We start from the raw sequence: 19,834 nt of genomic DNA on the forward strand, positions 1-19,834 counted from the left end.
AGACGTGCGTGTGTGTTGCGGGAACACAATCTAGTTGTACTTGTTAGTTTGTGTAGGTAATCATGTGTATTCTTCAAATATAGCATTTACAAGAAAAAAACGTCTACTGCATCCGTGCAAAAATCAGTATGATGAAACAGTTTCGGCAATCGCAAACATTTATGGTCCTCCGGGCCGGATGCCATTGTGGACGTTATCAAGTGCGTAGTTTGTGATGTGAAAAACAGTCATTGCAGTACAGTTATGTGCGTGTCGCTTCAAGAACACACTCTGTACATTCGGTTAGTGTATTACACACAGTGAACAGCATCATTATTGTGTATTACATACATTGAACATAGCAGCATACGTATATTTCTCAGTACAGGAACTGAGAAAGTTACATGAACATTTCGGGCGTGGCACATTTCGCGCGCAGTTCATTTCGTCGCGGCCAGCAATTCTTCTCGTGTTGCAGCCACTATCAACAACGGAGCTCCGAGCAGCCTTGTTGACGTCTGGAGTCAGGAGCGGCAATCAGCTGTACAAAGGTCAGTCAGTCATTTCTGCTAACACAACACCCACACAAGCTCAATTCCTTCCCTCTTGTTTCTTTCCCTTCCTTTTACAATGAATCAAGAAGCACGAAAGAAATTAACACGACAGCGCGGAGTTGTAAAGGAGCAACTTACACGTTTGTTAGAATTCATTCAGAACTTTGAGGAAACTCAAAATATTAAGGAGGTGAAATGCCGTGCTCTGTATTTATCAGATGTTTGGGCAAAATTCAATGAAGTGCAAACACAGCTAGAACTCGAAGACGACGAGTCAGAAGAACATGAAACTTACCGCATTGAAGTTGAAGAGTTGTACTTTCAAATAAAGGTTCAAATGCAAAACATAATTTCTAAACAGCTGATCAGCTGATCAGAAATTTACAAATAAAGACAACCAGCTCAAGCTACCTTCGATTTCTCTTCCTACTTTTGATGGTAGTTACGACAAATGGTTAGGGTTTTCGGATACATTTGTAGCCTTAGTGCACAATAATAACACCTTATCTGCAATTCAGAAATTCCATTATTTGAAATCAGCTGTGAAGGGTCAGGCACTACGCTTAATCCATAATTTGCCAATAACTGAAGGCAACTACACAATTGCTTGGGAACAGCTAGTTCAGCGCTATGAACACAAGAAGCTCATAGCGGCAACACACATAAAGGAACTCTTGCACATTCACTCAGTTAGTAGGGAAAATGCGTCAGATTTTCGTCACTTCGCAAATACCATTACAAGCAATCTTTCGGCATTAAAGGCATTACAGTTGTCGCAACCTTTAGAGGATGTAGTATTATTGCAGCACTTCGTATCTCAATTAGACATGCAAACAAGACGTGATTGGGAATTAACTCACACTGAGCAAGACTTCCCACCACTCTCAGAATTCTTTACATTTCTCGAGCATAAATGTCAAGCTCTAGAAACTATCAAACCGCAAATCAGCCAGACACCAAGGGATAATAAATTCAGTGACACAAGGACCAAACAAAACAAAACTACACAGCAGTCACATTCATATTTGGCTTCTTCATCAAATGCATGTTTGTATTGTAAACAACAGCCTTCTCATTTTCTGTATGCATGCCCAGGTTTTCTCAGTGCAAATGTACATCAAAGGAGACAGTGTGTGCGTGAAAACAAGTTGTGTTGGAACTGTTTGAAGCCACATCGAAGCAGGGACTGTAAATCAGGCAATTGCAGAGCGTGTTCACAGAAGCACAACACTTTGCTGCACGATGATCAACGGAAGCTCGGTGCTGTTCGAAGGGAAATACAGAACAGACACACCGACACCCAAGGGTCAGTGGCGGAGAGTGAGACTCACAATCGGGAGAATACGCAAGCATCATACTGCAGTTTCAAGACCAGACACACATCGCATGTTCTACTTTCAACTGCTTTGGTACAAGTGAAGGATAAGGACGGAAGATTGGTCACATGTCGTGCCTTACTAGATAATGGAAGTCAATCAAACATCGTAACGGAGGAAACCGTACAAAGACTGCGTCTCAAGAAACAAAGGGCGTACATTCCAATTAATGGGATAAATAACTCAAAGTCGGAAACTCGCTTCAGTGTGAATGTGAACATTTCATCACTCGCGAATGACTTCTTCACTACAATCTCTTGTTCAGTTCTGCCAAAAATCACTGGGGATATGCCTGCAGAGCACATAAACTACGATACATGGAATATTCCAACGGACATCGCACTGGCAGACCCCACATTCAACAAACCCGGCAAGATAGACATTCTTTTGGGCGCAGGGCTTTTCTACTCCATACTGAAGCCAGAACGTCTAAGTAGAGAAGGCAATTACCCTGTTCTGCAAGATTCGCAACTTGGATGGATACTGGGTGGATCCATGCCTCAAGAATGCAACTCATCAATCACTGCATGTTTTGTAAGAACAGATGACAGTCTGGAAAAACAACTTACACGCTTCTGGGAGTTGGAAGGAATAGAGTCACCACACAGATCTAAGGAAGAAGAGCTATGTGAAGAGCACTTTAAATTAAATACAACGCGTTCCGAATCTGGTCGTTTCATAGTACGTCTACCTAAACGCCCAAATCATCCACACTTAGGAGATTCAACTCAGCAAGCCATGAGTAGACTGGAACAACTGGAGAGAAGATTGAAGAGGCAGCCAGCTCTGAAAGAAGATTACAATAACTTCATGAAGGAATACGAGAATTTAGGACACATGAGAAAGTTAGAATCAGACACAGTCAAGGATGACACACAAGTATTCTACATGCCTCATCATCCAGTATTCAAGCCAGACAGCAGCACAACTAAGACCAGAGTTGTCTATGATGCCAGCGCCAAAACTACATCTGGAAACTCACTTAGCGACATTTTACTAGCAGGTCCAATTCTGCAACAAGATCTGTACTCCATCATTCTACGATTTCGCACACACAGCATAGCATTTACGGCAGACACGGAGAAAATGTTCCGCCAAATTATGGTGCATGAAGACGACTTACCATTGCAGAGAATATTCTGGAGATACTCATCAGACAGACCAGTAGACACTTATGAACTTTTAACGGTGACTTATGGCACAAAACCAGCTTCATTTCTTGCAACAGCGTGTACGCAAATGCTAGCCGAACAGCAACAACACGTGTATCCGAATGGAGCAAGAGCTGTAAGGGAAGATATGTACATGGATGATTGTTTATCAGGCAGTGACAGTGTAGAGGATGCACTGAAATTACAAGAAGAATTAATCCATCTTCTACGAAGTGGCGGTTTCAATCTTCGAAAATGGTGTTCTAACCATCCCGCACTTTTAGAGGCAGTACCTCACAGCCACAGAGAAGTGCAGTTACCACTTCAGTTAGATAAGGATAAAGGTGTCAAAACTCTTGGTCTACTCTGGGATCCAGGCACAGACAAATTCTTAATCGCCAACAAGGCAGCATCAACATCTGCCCACGCAGCAGAAATAAGCAAAAGAAGAGTAACGTCAATAATCGCTTCAATATTCGATCCTCTTGGATTGGTCAGTCCTGTAGTCATCAGTTTCAAGGCATTTCTACAACAGTTGTGGTTTCAACGCGTCGATTGGGACGAGAACTTACCACCGACGTTATTGCAGCAGTGGTTGCAGTTGTATAGAAACCTACCACGCATCAATGATACACGAGTCGGTAGATTCATCTTGATTGAAGGAAAAATCAATGACATACAGCTTCATGGGTTCTGCGATGCCAGTACAAAGGCTTACGGTGCAGCAATCTACGTTAGGTCAACAAACAGAAGTGGTGATGTTGCAGTTAAACTTTTTTGCGCCAAATCAAGAGTGGCTCCAGTAAAGCAGGTTACACTTCCACGTCTGGAACTATGTGGAGCAGTTTTACTTGCCAAATTAATGAAGAAAGTATTAGCGGTACTCAATCTTGCAATCAGTCAAGTATATTTTTGGACAGATTCTAAGATAGTCCTAGCATGGCTGTCATCGCCGCCAACCAAGTGGAAAACTTTTATCGCCAACAGGGTGGCACAAGTTCAAGATTCAACAAGTCCTTCACAATGGAGACACGTGTCATCACATGACAATCCTGCGGACCTTGTATCTCGAGGTGTAGAACCGGCCACATTGCAAGACAATACACTGTGGTGGAATGGACCCACATTCTTGAGTGAAGAATCTTCTTCATGGCCAAATTCTTCGTCACACACAGAGAAAGAAGAAGTTACAGAAGAAAGAAAGGGGGTCACATCACTAGTCATTCAAGTTCCATCGACGACCTTCATCCACAAATTTTCGTCATTATCGAAACTAGTTAGTCATTGCCTATTGCCACCGTTTCATTCACAACACAAAGAATCGTGAGAACAAGAAAACAGAGCAGATAACAGCAAACGATTTGAGACTCAGCCTGGCAGCAATAATCAAGGCAACACAACAAGATGTTTTCAGAGAAGCATTCCAGGAGCTTCAACGCAATGGACAAGTGGCAAGGGATAGTCCATTAAGAAGTCTCTATCCATTCATAGACGAAAACAACATGCTTAGAGTAGGTGGGAGACTACAAAATGCTCAAATACCCTATGAGAGCAAACACCAACTTATATTGCCATCAGAGCATCATTCAACAAGACTTCAACCAGGTAGAGCATTCCTCAATGCAGGAGTGGATTATGCTGGTCCATTTAATGTGAAATCAGGAAATGCAAGAAGCAAGATTTCGAGAAAACGTTATGTAGCAGTCTTCGTCTGTCTCACTACAAAGGCTATACATCTAGAATTAGTCTCAGATCTAACATCATCTGCCTTTATCGCAGCTCTAAGGAGATTTACTTCAAGAAGGGGAAAATGTAGAAATTTATACAGCGATAATGGAACAAACTTCGTTGGAGCTTACAGAGAACTACAACAATTGCGTCAGCTGTTTGAGTCTCAAGAATTCAAGACTGAAATACACAAGTATGCAGCATCAGAAGAATTCATATGGCATTTCATACCTCCACATCCGCCCCATTTCAATGGCCTGCAGGAAGCAGCGGTAAAATCAATGAAATACCACTTAAGAAGAACAGCTGGAAATCAGCACTTCACATTTGAAGAACTTTTAACTTTGCTTTGTCAAATCGAAGCCTGTTTAAATTCACGTCCTATCACTGCTATGTCCAATGACCCTACTGACAATAGTTATCTCACCCCAGGTCATTTACTAACAGGTAGTCCTCTAACATCCTTTCCCGAGCTTGATGTAACACATATAGCAGAAAATCGTCTGGATCGGTGGCAACGGATTCAACGGATCTACCAACACATCTGGCAGCGGCGGTCCAGGGACTATCTCAACAACCTGCAGCAGAGAACCAAATGGACAACAACCAAACCCAATCTCCGACCAGGGATGGTGGTGCTAATGAAGGAAGACCATGTTCCACCCCTCACATGGAAGACTGGAGTCATCGAAGAGGTCTACACAGGATCTGATAAACTTGTGAGAGTAGTGAACGTTCGCACTGCTCAGGGTACATTTAAAAGACCAATTCATAAACTCATCCCTTTCCAACAGAGAAATAATTTGTTGTAGTGTTTTATGTTGATTTAGTAAATCAAGGAGGGGGAGAATGTTCAGGTTTTAATCATTAATCAGTGTAATTTAGTGGGACTTGCAGCACGCCAGTGAAGCGGCGTGAACAGTTGGCAACACTGCCTCAAGACAGTCTCAGTCGGCAGCAGTGGAACATTCTACGAAGACGTGCGTGTGTGTTGCGGGAACACAATCTAGTTGTACTTGTTAGTTTGGATTGGATTGATTTGGTGTTTTAAGTCCACTTTATGCACAGTAAGGCTAATCGGGACTGGACCTACAGTTTAAAGTGGGATCCGAACCACTTGTGCCTCCACCGGGTATCGAACCCGGGACCCCTTGATTACAAGGCGACGACGTTGTTAGTTTGTGTAGGTAATCATGTGTATTCTTCAAATATAGCATTTACAAGAAAAAACGTCTACTGCATCCGTGCAAAAATCAGTATGGTGAAACAGTTACGGCAATCGCAAACAATGTGCCTCCACTGAATATCGAACCCGGACCACTTGTTTGCAAGACTCGAGGCATTATGATGAGGATGAATGATTAGATTAAATGGATACAAGGACACTCACAAGAGAGCGCCAAATCCAAGGTACTTTCCGGGACAGAGTATAATACCTTCGCTTGCAGGAAGACCTCCTTGTATCATTTCTGGATTGGAAAGCCTTACTTGTATATTTGCTATGCTATATTTTTTTTAAAAAATGCATCAGTTTTCGATACATCGATATTCCCAGCAGCCAAAACCTTTTGTCATGCTTACATTGACATTTTCGACCTTACCTGCCACCGCTGCTGTGCACAAATTAGGCTTCGAGTGTAAACACTCGGCGCAGCCACCACATTTCCATACTTGAAGGCCGAAGACGTGGTACATTCTGATGCGAATGAGTAGGACTTGGCTATTACATAACTGAAGAAAGCAGAGGGGACTAGCTGAAACATAGCAGTGATTTATCCTAATTGCAGTCACTAACCGTAACTCTCCATCATAAACACGTGACAGGATGTATCTATCTAGTTACATCATTTTAACACCCCGCTCACCAGCATTGTGTTACTGCAAAAAGGACATGGCTCGATATAATATTCACTAAGAAAGCGTAGACGAGTGAGCATCGCCAGCTGCGCTAAGGCAAGCAACAATTACTTTACCTAATATAAAATCGTCATGGGCCATGAAATGAACAAATCGAAGGTCTTCAGAGCGGGCAGGTAAAATAAATCGCTACAAAGTCTGAAAGTTTAAACGTCATCCGAATGGAACTGATATCATCCAATATACATTTTGTTTTAAGACCATTCAAAATTGACATGATGTTCAGGTACTGAGTATAGAGTAAAGATTTAAATAACCATGCTTGAATTGATTGAATTGTTGATTTAAGTCCACTTTATGCACACACAGGCTAATCGGGACTGGACCTACAGTTTAAAGTGGGATCCGAACCACTAAGTGCCTCCACGGGGAATCGAACCCGAGACCCCTTGATTACAAGGCGACGACGCTACCACTGCGCCATCGGGGAGGACAAGAAATTCTTATAAAGTAACGCACTATATTTATATACTATATGCACTTTTAATTACATTGTTTAATTTGATGCAAGCGCGGATATTGTGGGCCACACAGAAAACCAACCGCCGCAACCGAATTTCGAACACTTTAGATCCAGGATTGGGTACAAATCTCACTGACCTGTTTTGCAAACAGATTTTGATCGAACGTTGCCACTTTGATAGCTTTAAAGTCTGTGCGCAAAACTGTTTTTTTTTCCTTTAGACAAGAAGAGAGAGAGAAATTAGAAATAAAATAGTAAGTAAATCATACCAATTTACTCAAACTCAGGTTAGGTAAATGACTGCAAAAACACGTGTAAGTCCACACACACACACAAACAAACACAACAGAAGTGAGAACGGCTTGAGAACATTTTACATCTGACAACATCCCTTCATTTTTTGTGCGCAATCCAGTACATTGTGACAGCTTGTCAACGACTTATCAGATACCACTGCTAAAACCTGAAAAGTGTGCGCAATCCGGCAGTAGTCAACACCAACACGTTAATCAACAAGAAACCCTCAACTCTCTCCAAAATAATCCTACATACGCCAGAGGAATATAAAATATATTCGTAAATAAAACCTGCTCTGTTTTTGGCAAAGTTAATTTAAAGTCCAGTTTATGCTTACATAGGCTAATCGAGGCTGAACCTACAGTTATGGAATTCGAACAATTGTCCAACGTGCCTACATCAGGAATTGAACCCGGGATCTCGGCTACCACATTGTCGGTGTTAAGATGGATGTAAAAATCCTTGCAAATGTTACATCTACATTATGGGAGGAGGAGGAGGAGGAAAAAAAACAAAAAAAAACAAAAACAAACAGACATGGACTTTCATAAAATCAACGTTCACCGGGATTCAAGGAAGAAGAAAAGAAAAACACTTGAAATGATGGCAGAAGTTACGCACCTAACAATCGATAATCCTTTATCCTCTTTGCACATTTAATAGGCCAATGGCCTACCATTCCCAGGTAGCAAAAAAGCGTCCACTCATCCTCTGCGTCCTGTGTTAACTTGAATCTCAGGATTAATGATGCGTAGAGAAGTTGCGCTTTAATAACCACGCGTCCAATGGGTAAAAAATGAGATCAATCTCCTTTTCTCATTGTTGGGTCTACATGGAAAACCAATATGTTTGCTACGCATCATTTTAATTTAATGGGCAATGGCGCCGCCTTCAGTTAACCAGAAACAAAGCTGAGACAACGCGTGTAGTCCGCGGCGGGAGAAGCAGCTCGACTCCAGAATTCTGGCCGTATTTTCATCAGCGATCTATGTGTTTCAATGGAATTAAATTGCACTTGTGCTGGTGCAGAGATTGTCCTTTGCTTAGTCGTGTTTCTGTAATACTTGAACGCCACATTGCGGAAAGCATAATGAATTAACATAGTGACGGGAAATCATATTTGCCGTTGACTGTACAGTCACGGACACTTCTGTGTTATAACAATTACATTCACTTTCAATGGAATCGTTACAACCCAGAAGTGTCCATGACTGTACATGCTTTCGGCACAGAAAGCCCCTATCAGATTTCCAGATGTTCGTGTAGCACAGAAAACCAACATCAGATTCATTGGCGTCGCCAGAAATTTTGTAGAGGGGCTTAGTCCATTGACAAAATTGGATGGTAGAAATAATAATTTGTCCAGACCTGGATTTATATAAGTAGAAGACCATGCTCCCCTACGCAATTTAATTAAAATATTTGGGCCACGTTATGTTAGATGGTTAGTTATATATTTTTTGTATTTTTACCACATTTGAAATCTTGTTCTCTCAATTTTAGGGACCTCTTGCAATTTTTCCCAAGTGGAGACCTGGAGTTGCAGAATCTGCACACACCCTTCCTAAATCAAGGCCTGATTTTATTTCCAATTAATTATGTTCTTATGGGGGCACTTCTATTTGATACAGACCGGTGAATTTATGATGAAAGGGCACTCATAAAGAACACCCATGCCGGGACTCGAACCCGGGACCACTGGAGTAGTAGTGCGCTGTGCTAACTACTCCCCACGGAGGCCGGCAGTGTTAAAATAATATTACACTATTAAAATTAGCGGGTGTGCCAGCTTAATTGGGCAAGAGTGTACCAATTGAATGTTTCTGAAAACCGCACAATATATCATGTGGAACAGATTACTCCAAGAATTGTATAAACGGAGACATTTATTTGTATTTAGTTAATTAATGTCACTTTTCAGCTTCTTTACATTAATCGGGGCGATAAGTATGGATGGTTTGAGTTGGTGTTTAAGTCCACTTGTTCACAGTAAGGCTAATAGGGACTGGACCTACAGTTTAATGTGGAATCCGAACCACTATGTGCCTCCAAAGTATGGATGGTGATTTATGATATATATATATATATATATATATATATATATATATATATATATATATATATGAAAAACACTAATGTCGGGACGCGAACTGAAAACCTTCTGCGGCGAGATCACATGTTGAACACCGAACACGCTCGACCACCGAAGTGGTCAATTTTTTCGTGATAATATTGACATCAGTATCTTTTAAAAAGTCTAGAAAGTTGATCTAGCAGGCATCGCCAATACCATGCCCTCTAGTTTGTTTGAATTTGGCTATCTTACGTCGTTTCTCTGCCTCTTTTTCGTTAATCGCGACGATGAGAATGAATGGCGATTAGATGGGACATGAAAGGACATTCAGAAAAGCACATGCACAGCACCGAAACAAGATCAAGGCGCCAGGCCCTCGTTGGTCTGCAATAATACAGTTTAAAAGGATCTGCTACGACGAAGTGTGTTTAATATTCGAGTGGCCAGAATATAGCCGCTTACAGGTCCACCACGTCCTCTCAATCGAAAGTTACTTGTGTTAACCGATGCTGAGGATCGATTTAAATCCATTCGATTTCGACACAGAAGATCTCGAGTTCGAGTAATGGACTGGGCATGATTGTTCTTTGTGAGTCTCGCTCCAATTTCAAACCCGTCCTTATCGTCGCTTTTAACCAAAATCGTCAGAAAAGCAACGATGATAAAATGCAAATTAAAACAAATCCCGATCGATGGGCAAGCATTATCAGTAGGGCTCCGAAGTTGATGACTCCAAGAATCTAAAAAAAAAAAAAATGGCCTATAGAATTATTAAAAAATGAACGAAAAATAATTTTCGCTTTTAAAATGAAACCTTGATTTTCTTTTTATAAATTACAAGAAAGTAGTTGAATAATTCGATAAAACCCGTTGCTTAGAAGTTTAAACTATCGAAGCAAAGGGGGTAAAGCTAAGTAGTCAGTGCTAACGTAGATTTTTTTCTTTTTCTTTACTTCAAAGTTACATCAAATACACCTCAAGCTTTTTTTCTGCACATAGTGGTTCGGATCCCACTTTAAACTGTAGGCCAAGTCCCAATTAGCCTTACTGTGCATAAAGTGGACTTCAAACAACAACTCAATCAATCAACCAAGCTTCTTTTCTGTGCAAGTCATTTATATCCTTAGAGTAGGCGGTCAGCATCTAAAAATATAGTTGTGTTTCGCGTACATGAGATTATATTCCTTATGTAGTGACTAATTTCACTCTAAAGCCACGGATTAAAGCGATAATAGTAGCCAGCAAAGGAACCTCAAAGTAGGCTTAACCCAAAGTATATTAAGTTAACTGGAGGAAAAATAAATTTACCACAAGTATTGAATCCATTAGATTTCAATTAAAAATAATATTGTGCTTTTAAATTCACCATATTTTCAATTAATGGCGTAGTTAAGAAGTTATACTAGCAAATAAGTTTAAAATTTGTGAAGTAACAGAGATGGAGCAAGAGAAAAACCTCACAAAGGGTGATAATGCAAGAAAAACGACACAAAATACTGAAAAATTACCTAAAAGCAAAAAAGGCCGAAAATGCTAAAAAAAAAATCAAAATAAAAACAATGTTTTCTGGTTCTAATTTAAGGAAAACTGACTACTATCAGATTTTAGCATTGTCCTCGGGCCCAGAATAAATACATGACTCTTCATCAACTTGCTAGCCGCCCTAATTGTCAGTAATGATGTCCCAAGTGCCAGGAAGCAGAAGCAACACCTCTGAAATTTCCGAGATTCAACGTAACAATAATCCCCGCCTTAAAATATTCATCTTCCGTGCCTAACCGTTGTACCGCTATCTTCGAGAAAAATCAAGATTCATGACCTACAAAAACGCACACCAAGTTCAAACCGAATGAAGGCTGTGCTCCCAACATTCTAAGAACATACTGTCCTACAGCGAAGCGCATCTTACGGACACAAAGAAGCGCTTTGTGAGTCAAGTGTTAAAGTAAGTAGTCATTAAAGGAACAGCCTTATTTTGACAACGAATGTACTGTTACGTAGAGAGGCAGTCGAGAGGTGGTGCTCCTATTGTACAATACTAAATAACAAATTTCTTCGAATAGGTATTTAGGTTCCGAATCTCAATTTTGATCCTACTTCGGTAAACAACACACCCAGCAGTGCCGTGCCCAACATTTCCTAAGGGGGGTATTACGTATACTTGTTTTTAGTAGCCAGTTCTAATTTTGATATCTGTTCCTGTCTTTGACGTTCATTTTTCTTTTAGGAATACTGGGCCACTAACCCACGTTGGGTACGCCACTAACACCCAGGGAGTCGGTCGTGGGAAAGGGGGGGGATAGGTGCAAATTACAGAAGGGTTTGAGTTCTTAAGTACATTTTATGCACAGATAGGCTAATCGGGACTGGACTTACAGTTCAAAGTGGAATGCGAACCACTACGTGTCACCACTGGTTATTGAACCCGGGACGACGTTATCGGGCAAGCCCTAAAATTAGAAAAGAGATGACTGGACAACGTATATATATTTCATAAGTTAACTTTGGTTAACGATCATCATTAACGGGGGTGGGGGGGTCGTGTCCCCTCCCAAAATTCCGGAGAAATGTATTATGTACAGTCAGGAGCAAATTTCCGTAGTTATGGAATCGTTACAGCACATTCTAAAAAGTATGTAAATTATTTCCCATTTATAGGAAGACAAGGTACTGGTACTGGTAAAATATTAAAGAACAGTAAATAAAAAATGTAATGTTTTTCATGATTGGATGCAAATTGTAGAGATACCAGCGTATTTTTCAGTAAGTTCCTATCAACGACAATTTTCTTCTGGACGTACCTGTAAGATATTGGAGTAATCTTTAAACATACCTCCCCCCCTCCCCCATGATACAAAGGCATCGACACTTACGCTCCCAAGTCTACAAGTGGGCTAAGTTTTTGTACTCCATTTTCCTGCCACTTTCGGATTATCGCGACATGAATGACGATTTGATTCAATTGATGAAGGTGGGCACTCAGAAAGGAACGCCCATACGCAGGTCAGGACTCGAACCCGGAACTCTCGGTAGCGTATACACCCCGCGTGTATACCCCTGATGGGTAAAACCTAAGCCACGATGGTGGAACTTAGCTTCAACCAAATTAGCAATTACAGAAAATTAATAGCTAAGCCACTGTTTCCTGCATAAGAATTCGATAATTAGGGGAGGAAGGGGCGAAGCATCTAAAGCTAAAAATTAATTTTCCCTTAACACAGAGCAAATAGCAATCCCCGATCAGTGTTCGAATTCAACGAAATGCAAAGGTGGAAAGGGGGTGGGGAAATTTCATGCACATTGCAATATTTTTTAAATATATATATATATATATATATATATATATAGTTTCAATCTAACAATATAAAGATCGCCGCTTCCTTTGACATCTAAAACTTAATGAACACCAAAACGATTTACAATAGTTCCCAGTGGCGTGCCGAACAGGGGTTGGTGGGGGTCATAACCCCCCTTGGCCCAACATTCCTAAAAAAAGAAAGTCCGAAGCAGAAAAAAGTGACAAAATAAGGACTGACAACTAAGAAAAGCATACGTAGCCCCCTTCGAAAATCCTGGGCACGCCACTGTTAGTACTACATTTGCCGGCCTCCGTGAAGGAGTGGCCAAAGTAACTCGCTGCTACACGAGAGTTCCCAACTTGGAATCCCCGCCTGTGCATGGCCGGTTTCTTGTCCAAGTTTAAGTCCACCTTATACTCAGATATCCGGGATTGGGCCTACAATTTAAAGTGGGATTCGAACCACTATGAAATGTGGCCCCCGGGAATGGAACCCTTGATTACAAAGCGACAAGGTTACCATTTTGCCATGAAGGAGGACGGACGATTTCATCTCTTCATCATTCCTCCTCATCGTCATAAATATGCGCGCTACGATGTCAAGGGTCCCTGGTTCGAATCAACATCAATTCCATCATATCATCACTCATCCTCACCTTCGCGATTAGCCAAAAGCGACAGAAGGGAAGTAAAATATGTCAAATCATTCGTCCTAAAGAACCCAAGAGGCAGAAGAGCAATCTAAAAGCGCATTTGTATCTTTCATTACGCGTCACTTTTCCATCACTTTGGTTTATCACGATGATGAGCACGAATGGTGATCATTTGAAAAGGATAGATGGGACAAACACAAATGTGCGAGACAAAACAAACCCCATAGAGGATTGCATAGCCTACTGGTCCGGGCGCCAGAGAATCGATAGCCCACACGAATGAAGTTTCCAATGTGTATTGGGTGCCTTCCAAAAATGTAACCCCTTACCTCAGCACATAAAATGGCGTTTGTACAAAAATGCACATTAAACAAAACTGCTAGAACGTCATAATTATTCCCTCCTCGGTGTCAGAAAGTTAGATCTCAAGGATTTTCGATTTTGATTGATTGATTGACTTAGTGTTTTAAGTTCACTTTATGCACAGTAAGGCTAATCGGGAGTGGACGTACAATTTAAAGTGGGATTCGAACCACTGTGTGCCCTCACCGGGTATACCAGGATTTTCGAGAAAGGTTGGTTGGATTTATTTTTTTGTTTTGTTTTTTTGCAGTCAGTTCTATATTTGTCATCTTTTCCAGCATTTGATATACTTTTCTTTAATAACGTCGGGCCACGGGGGGAATCACGACCAAAACCAACCCTTTTGGGCACGCCACTGGCTAGAGGGCCTATTTGAGTTTCCACTTCATGCGCAAGTAGGCTAATCTAGACTGGACCTATAGTTTAAAGTGGAATCCGAACAACTATTTGCCTACAAAGCGACGATGTTACCACTACGTCATCAGGGAGGCCCATATTACAGTAAACGTTATATTAAAAAATAAAAGATTTAATGCAAAGCCAACTGCCACCAAATTGTAGATAACGGAAAACTATTATTGCAACATATTCTTTACGGATCATAGTACCTTACATAAGAATGATTCTTATATGTATTTGTGTATTTTTATACGTTATTCTTAATGCACGTATATTATGTTCAAGTAAAGTTATTTTAACAGCAGACATAATATTGTTGAATATTCCACCTATAATATCATCAGACAGGTCATCTTTGATGGCCTTGTGGAAAAGTTGTCACCTTGTAATCAATGGGCCCCGGGTTTGATCCCAACTGGAGCACATTGGCTCGGATCCCACTTTAAATTGTAGGTAAAGCCCCAATTAGTCAATCTTAGCATAAAGTTTGATTATTTTCAGACAAAATTCCAATCAACTTAATCGTTTCGGCGGAACCAAGGGGGGGAGGTCGCCCCAGGAACCAGGCCACCCGAACGAGCAAAAAGAGTAAACATTGCTGCTTCCTTGTAACCATTGATTGAAATTAAAATTGTGGGTGCGTCAGCACTTAGGCTATTTGCCCCTGTCACATTACACGGGGTCCAGTCCGTTACCGTAGCTAAAATGAATATCTGTCTGCATGGACGCCCGCAGGATTTTTCCCAGGGAGGGGCAAGGAAGGTATTTTTTTCCAGGGAGGGCAAACAAGGCATATTTTCCCTAATAATAGTGTTGTTCCCTCAAAGAACATTGCTTTAAATTTTACCGTATTCATGCAATAATTAACACCTATTATAGTGGCTGAAATTAAATTATATGTGTGAAATATATAATTTTTGGTTGACTTGCATTTTCCAGGGGGACCACGGTCCCCCTTCCGGACGCCCATGTCTGTCTGAGGACCAAAATGCCCTTGCCTGGTTGAAAACTGGGGCTGTAAAGGGGCACTCAGCACACATATGGACAAAACACAACCTTACAGTGGATTATACTGGCTGCAGGTCCAGGCGCCAGAGCCTCGTTGGCCTGCAAGCCTGCAGTTACCAGGGTGTACTACGCAGAAGTGAGGTTGACACTTCTCAAAAGATCACCCCTTACCCCCCCCCCCGTGAAACTGTTGAGCCCTGTAAAATAAACATTCTTCCCTGGAAAATGTTGTAAATAGCAAAGAACACGTGCCCATGGTTATCGTAAAAGGGTATGCCTTTTTTTAATGGTCACATTATATTTTCCATCTTTCCTTCGGTGCCAAACGAGGGAGATTAACCCCCCAACCCTCCTTTGGCATGACACTGAGCATAGATCGCTCAGGTTATAAACAAGACCAGAGTTTGGTCAGTTGGGAGGGAAAATCACCCCTATCGATTGTTTTAATTTACTTTGATTTCCTACCACTATTGATGAGATCAAAAATGATAAGATGAAATTGATGACAGGATAATCACGAACGCACATGGACAGGACACAACGCAAAGCCCCACAGAGGATTATACTGGCTCCGAGCACAGACGCCAGAGCCTCGTTAGTCTGCAAGAATGCAGTCCAGGGCATGGGCGCAACTTGAAGCCTAATTTTGAGGGTGCAGAATCGAACTTGGAGCTCAACTTTGGGGGGGGGGGGAGGCTCGAAGATTTCCAAACTAAATAAATAATATGATGTCACTGTGATATTTGCGAAATTTAATAATTTGCTTCTCTGGTCCGAGGAGGTTAACAAAGGTATTATTAACTTGAAAATTTTAATCAAACTGAAAATTTTGGGTGGGCAAGTGACCCCGCCAAGTTACGCGTATGGTCCAGGGTGTACTACGTGAGAGAGAGGTTGATATTTTTGGGGTGCTCATGGGAAACCCCGCCCTCCCTGTACGTCGGCCTCTGCGATGTAATTGGGTAAATATTTGTTACAGTAATTTCTTCTTATGATTGTTTACATTTCGTCTTAATGATTGAAATTGATTGTATAATTCCAGTAAAGATAATCTCTACCAAGCAATTTCCATGCCCTTTTACCAAAGATCCACGGGAGGAAATTTATATTTCATTCTGAAAGTATTTTCTTTCCCTTTCCTTGACGATGTTATTTCAACGTTATACATAAACAGTTTTGCCTGTTACTACGCTCAGAATGGGATGACCTATGTATACGACAAAATTCTACCAGTACATACAACTGTAATAATTTTGATCACATACTCTTTACACCTGAATTTCGTTCGAACAGGCAGAAACTATGTGATAAGAACAATACAATCTGTCAAACTGTAATGCCTCCTACAAGTATTATAAACGTTACAACAATGGGACAGCGACCAGCTTGTTGGTTTTAAATGTTCAACAATAAAAAATATAAAGAAACGTGTACTTACTTGAGTAGTTCGTGAGTGAAGTATTCTCAAGTATAAAGAACAACTGTTTGCAAGTTAGCACCAATAACATACATAAAATCTTTCATACATTATGAACACTGAACGCACTGGTATTGTCACAGTTCGACCACTTCTACACAACTCGCGTGTTTGTTTACCACGCGACCATACAACCCGCTCTTTTCTGCTGCTCCTACCCGCCTGAACTAAGTCACTCAAGCAGCTGCTTGTAACACCTGTTACGGACGAAGAGAGCGAAGACCCTCCCTCGGCTTTCGATGCCAGTGCCTCCTAGCGGAGTGATTCCAAGATACTTTTAAAGGAATACACGGAACCCAACGTCTCCACCCCCACTCCCCCACAAAAGGCACGGCAAAGGAGCGGAAGTTCGTGCAAGGCAGGTAGGCAGGCAGCGATCAGGTAAAGGAAATTTTCAGTTGGACAAGAAACTGACACACCTGATGTTCAAGAACGTATTTAGAGGAGGAGTCCAGGAGGTCCGGATCCCCCCCCCAAAAAAAAAATTAAACAGGCAACGTGTGTTAAGGTGGATTTTTCAATAATATGATTTTTTTTTATTATTTCTGCAGAACTTGAATAAACATGACAGTACATTGCAGGTCCCAGGTTCGATATCCGGTGGACTAACATAGTGGTTCGAATCCAACTTTAAACTGTAGATCCAGTCCCGAGAAGCCAATATGTGCATAAAGAGGACATGAAACAAAAACTCAGATTAATAATAATAATAATTCCTTTATTTGGCGGGCGAGGTTCAGCCATAGGCTGCTCTACCACCTACCCCTTGTCATGAGCCACATAAGAAAATATATAATATGATAATACATGAATACAGATATAAAGAATGATTAAACTAAAGAGAAATGAAGAATTTCACATTTTGATTTGATTTGATTTAGTTTATTTTACTTCGCGTTTTGTGCCTCTTGGCTAATTTGTAAAGATGGTGATGAATGATGAAATTGATGAATGGACATTCACAAACAACCAAGCCCGAGCGGGATTCGAACCCGGGACCCTTGGCGTCGCAGCGCGATGTGCTAACCACTTTTCTTTTTTTTTTTTTAAGGAATACCCCTATTCGGCAGTATCCCCCTTCATTCATTCACATGTCAGGTTTCACTGTATTCACATTGGTTCTCATTATTCGAACAAACACATACATCCAAGCCCGAGCGGGATTCGAACCCGGGACTCCTAGCGTTGCAGTGCGATGAGTTAACCACTCGGCCACAGGGTCCGGCAAGGATTTCACATATACCTACAATTACGAATATACTCATTACAGTAATATTAGTCATAAAATAATATATATGTGAAAGAACAAAAAATATTAAAAAATGCAAATGTAAAAAATAAAATATGAGTAGAGAAATACTGAGGGAAAAATATACAAATGTGAATGTTAACATAAGGTTGCCTTTAAGTAAATAATACAAAAATTAATATTTTGAAGATAGTAATAAAATTCGAATAGTTGCAGTTATAGAATAGTTTTGTCGTTTGTTGAGTGCCAGTTTACTTCTAGTATGTTAGTCCGGGTGCCAAACGGAAAAGCTTGACTTGAGGTATGAATAAGATGTTTTGACTGATTTTGAAAGCTTATGTTATGAACATTTGAGATACAATTGATGTCACTCTGTCAACCTTGAGTATTTTGAGTAATTCAAGATGGCGTCCAATATGGCGGACTTTCCAGTTAATGATCTATATCTCGGTAACCAATGGTCATAAACAGAAAATCTTTCTTTAGTCTTGATCCTCATTAGATGAACTACGAAAAAGATTCTGTTTAGCTTTTCGCTAATGTCAGGAGTTTTACCGTAATTTAAAAAATAATCCTAAAAATATGTAATTTTTCTAGCACCTTTTGAAGTTTTTGCTTTGTAACTTAAATAAATTAAATGATAGGAAATTGTTTCGAATAAAAGTTGTAGTCCAATTCTTAACCTTTTCTACAATATAAGACTTAATGCATTTGAATGAAAAATACGCTATAAAATATGTCCCAAAATGGAGTATAGTGCCAAAAGAAGTACACCTTTATCACAGGTCGATGGCTAAGTCCAGAATCATTGCCTTTTTTGATAGAAGAAAGAGACTTGGTAGGATTAATTGTCAGTCGAGTAGCCAGTCGTTATCTACGCTCTGAAGGCCGTCATCTTGAAAATAATCCGCCATACTGGATATTTTTTTATTTGATATATCTCCGGAACGGTGTCCCCTATTAACGTTCAGTTTTCTCAGAAATGTTCCAAATAGTGTAAACTTTCATAATAAATCCATTCTCGAAAAATAAGAAATGGAAGTTTTGCAGAAAAAGAAGTTTTGCAATTTACAAACAAATCAACATAATTTCTGAAAAAAGGAATCATTGAAATTTATACAGTATTAAATTGTTGTATTATTTGAAAGAAAACACATCTTTATTGTAATTCATGAAACAAAACTAGTGACAATATTGACTACCGAATTCTTTTGATATGAATCAGTCTTTGGATCTTTTCCTTCTTTGATCAGGTCTTCTGAAGAGGCGAAGATATAGTACAAGCAATGCAAGCACTGCTTGCATAATTCGAATATCATTTAATGTACTTAATGTTCTAACCGTATTTAGTTTCCATCGCACTCGATTTCGCGAAAAAATGCGGCCGCAAACTCCGCCAGCAGCTCTGTAGCAAGCACCAGACTCAATGCTTATGCTTACAGCCGTTCTGCGGGAAAATAAGGCCTCCGAAGGAGTCACATGGCGAAGCGTGAAATTCTGGTGGAACCCGTCCACAAGCTTCTACAAAAAGCTGTGCTTTCCGAGCTTGCGTGATTCCCGAAAATAGCCGAGTTCAACCGAAAGCAGAAGGATTCATCTATGGGTACGTTGCCAGCAAAAACTAGTAACGAATATTTGTCTTCATGAACACGTAAACAAGATCGCAAATATAATAATAATTGTTAGTCATAAAATAACTAAAAGAAGTTATTATCACTGTTCTAAATTCCATATATATCATATTATATTACAAATTATTTTAGATTTCGCGAAATGTAAAACGCGTAAAAAAAGTTGACATTGGGAGTTGGGGCAGTGGAATTTCTGCACCCCCGTGAAGAGTTTTCT

At 40.5% G+C, this 19,834-nt stretch overlaps 3 protein-coding genes across 3 annotated transcripts in view; 2 read left to right on the plus strand and 1 right to left on the minus strand.

The window, feature by feature from the left end:
• LOC145984042 (metabotropic glutamate receptor 5-like) overlaps nucleotides 1-16,973 on the minus strand; it is a 205,724-nt gene extending 188,751 nt beyond the window's left edge. The window contains exon 1 of the mRNA XM_083117382.1: nucleotides 16,699-16,973. The gene's annotated coding sequence lies outside the window, so the exon portion shown is untranslated. The remainder of the gene's footprint in view (nucleotides 1-16,698) is intronic.
• LOC145982140 (uncharacterized) lies at nucleotides 1,361-4,387 on the plus strand. Its single transcript, XM_083115709.1, has one exon. The coding sequence runs from the start codon at nucleotides 1,361-1,363 to the stop codon at nucleotides 4,385-4,387; it is 3,027 nt and encodes a 1,008-aa protein (XP_082971835.1).
• LOC145982145 (uncharacterized) lies at nucleotides 4,563-5,600 on the plus strand. Its single transcript, XM_083115716.1, has one exon. The coding sequence runs from the start codon at nucleotides 4,563-4,565 to the stop codon at nucleotides 5,598-5,600; it is 1,038 nt and encodes a 345-aa protein (XP_082971842.1).
• Nucleotides 16,974-19,834: the final 2,861 nt, after the last annotated feature.

Source organism: Lepisma saccharinum, chromosome 2 (assembly GCF_977018435.1).
Source record: "Lepisma saccharinum chromosome 2, izLepSacc3.1, whole genome shotgun sequence".
NCBI lineage: Eukaryota > Metazoa > Arthropoda > Insecta > Zygentoma > Lepismatidae > Lepisma > Lepisma saccharinum.